We start from the raw sequence: 2205 nt of genomic DNA, 5'->3' as shown, positions 1-2205 counted from the left end.
TGTAAAAAATATAAAACTTATTCAAATAACCAATTCTTTGAATATTTTATTGATAATTTCTATCATCATTAAATTAAATAACATTGAATAACATCATTAAATTATGAATATTCTATCAATGTAACATTGACACATTCCATTGAAGTTATACACATACAATATCTTCCATTGTTAGTCTCAAACTCACGTTTTTATTTCTTATAATATTGTTTAGTTGTCACATTCTACATGAATAGACATTCGTGAAAGAGTTATCATTTTCATTATCCAATATTTCATGCTCTTGTTGTTCACTATTTCTTTATTCATTTAATCTAATTTGTACTAAAGTGTTTTATTTATTCAATTAATTATTTACTTTACATTGAAATAAGTATTAATGATTCTGTTGTTTTTCATAATTTCATTTCATCTCAAAATGAAAAACCATCAATGCTTTATTATCAAATAATGTGTGTTGCATTTTGTTAATGGATAATTCAAGAGTGAGTAAATAAATACATAAAAAGACAATAACACATTCAATAAACAAAATAATGAGTTATTGAGAATAACATTTACTATAAAATCAAAAATTCGTGTTTTTCATTTTTTTGTTGTAAGAAATTACTAATTAATAATAAAAACAACTAATAAATTATTATATTTTAATAATCTATTTATAGTATAAAATAACAAAAAATTAAAAAAATCAAAATAATAAAAAAGAAAGAAACAATAAATATCACAAATAATCTAATATTGTTATTCTTTATATTCATTGATGTTAATATTTTATATTATATTATTGATTATTTGTATTCATGCTAAAGCTTATGATTGTATTCCATTAGGAGATAAATTTGAAGATGGATTTAATGATAACTTTTTTACACTATGCAAAACAACTAATAATGAATGTTCATATTATTTTAAGAGTAACTTCACTTATTCTTTAAATAAACCTATGGAATGTAAAAGTACATATTTTAATGGTAATTTTATAATGACAAGTTCAAAGGATTATTGGAATGCAAAGACTTTTTATATTCAAAAACATTCTCAAATTACATTAAATGGTAAATTTCATACAAGAGAAGAATTTAACATTGGAAAAAATTCTAAAATAATTTGGAATGGTGCAGTTTCATTTGAACGACTAATTAAATTTGAAACAACTCCATCATTAAATCAACCTCAATTAATTATTTGGAATAGTAATAGGATACATCTTTACAAACCAACTACAACATCAACAGAACAATTTGAAATTCAAAATCCAAGTAATAATGATCAATGTTTTGACGTGATGTCATTTAATAATAAAAATGCACTTGATTGTGATGAAAACACATATAATCATTATTCACCAAAAGACTTTGATAAAGGACTTAGTATGACAGATGGTACAGCATATTTACTATCAAATAAGAGGTTAATGAGATTTTGTCCAAATGGAATTACATTGAATAAAAATGTTATTTGTACAATGATTGGTACTGATTATTCACCATCATATTCAGGACGAGGTGATTATATATTTAATTATCCACATTGTCCATGTGATGATAATAGAAATGAATGTACTCTTAATATTAAAACAAGTTTAACAACAGTAAACTTTAACATGGTTAATATCAGCAATACAATTCTTCATATTGACCATGACATTACATTATATAACTTTGTGTATGCTAAACAAATTAATGTTGATGATAATGTTAAATTATTAATAAATTCACTTTCATCAATCAACAAGTACAACCAAATGATAAAATTTAATAATTTTGAAATTACGAATATTAGAAAACCAAATAATAAACCACAATTTAAATACAATTCAGAAACAAATACATTAGAAATTGATGGAAATAACCACATAAAACATTTATCAAATCCATCAAAACCCCCATTCAATTTAATTATAAATGGTAATCTCACTTGTAATTCTTTTGTTAGTGATTGTATTTATTATTTCACTGCTTCTTCTATATCAACAACACTAACTATTAATGGTAATGGTAATAATAATATTATGACAATTGATGAAAATATAACACTAATTAATCCATTTCCAAATTGTATTATTTTAACTGGTAAATCAAAGGAAGCATTTAAATGTATTAAATGTAAAAGTGGATATTCTCTTAATTCAAACAATGAATGTCAAGAAAATTCACATTGTATTAAATTAAATAATCAAAACCATTGTATTGAATGTGAATA

At 22.3% G+C, this 2205-nt stretch overlaps 1 protein-coding gene across 1 annotated transcript; it reads left to right on the top strand.

Moving 5' to 3' along the window:
* Positions 1 to 763: 763 nt before the first annotated feature.
* EHI_165920 (uncharacterized protein) lies at positions 764 to 2174 on the top strand (the record flags this gene model as incomplete). Its single annotated transcript, XM_001914477.1, has 2 exons — positions 764 to 2060; positions 2116 to 2174. The coding sequence occupies 2 exons, from the start codon at positions 764 to 766 to the stop codon at positions 2172 to 2174; spliced, it is 1356 nt and encodes a 451-aa protein (XP_001914512.1).
* Between the last annotated feature and the right edge of the window lie 31 nt (positions 2175 to 2205).

Source organism: Entamoeba histolytica, genomic scaffold (genome assembly GCF_000208925.1).
Source record: "Entamoeba histolytica HM-1:IMSS scf_1104750518801 genomic scaffold, whole genome shotgun sequence".
Taxonomy (NCBI): Eukaryota; Evosea; order Mastigamoebida; family Endamoebidae; genus Entamoeba; species Entamoeba histolytica.
This window is presented reverse-complemented; position numbering and strand designations above follow the sequence as displayed.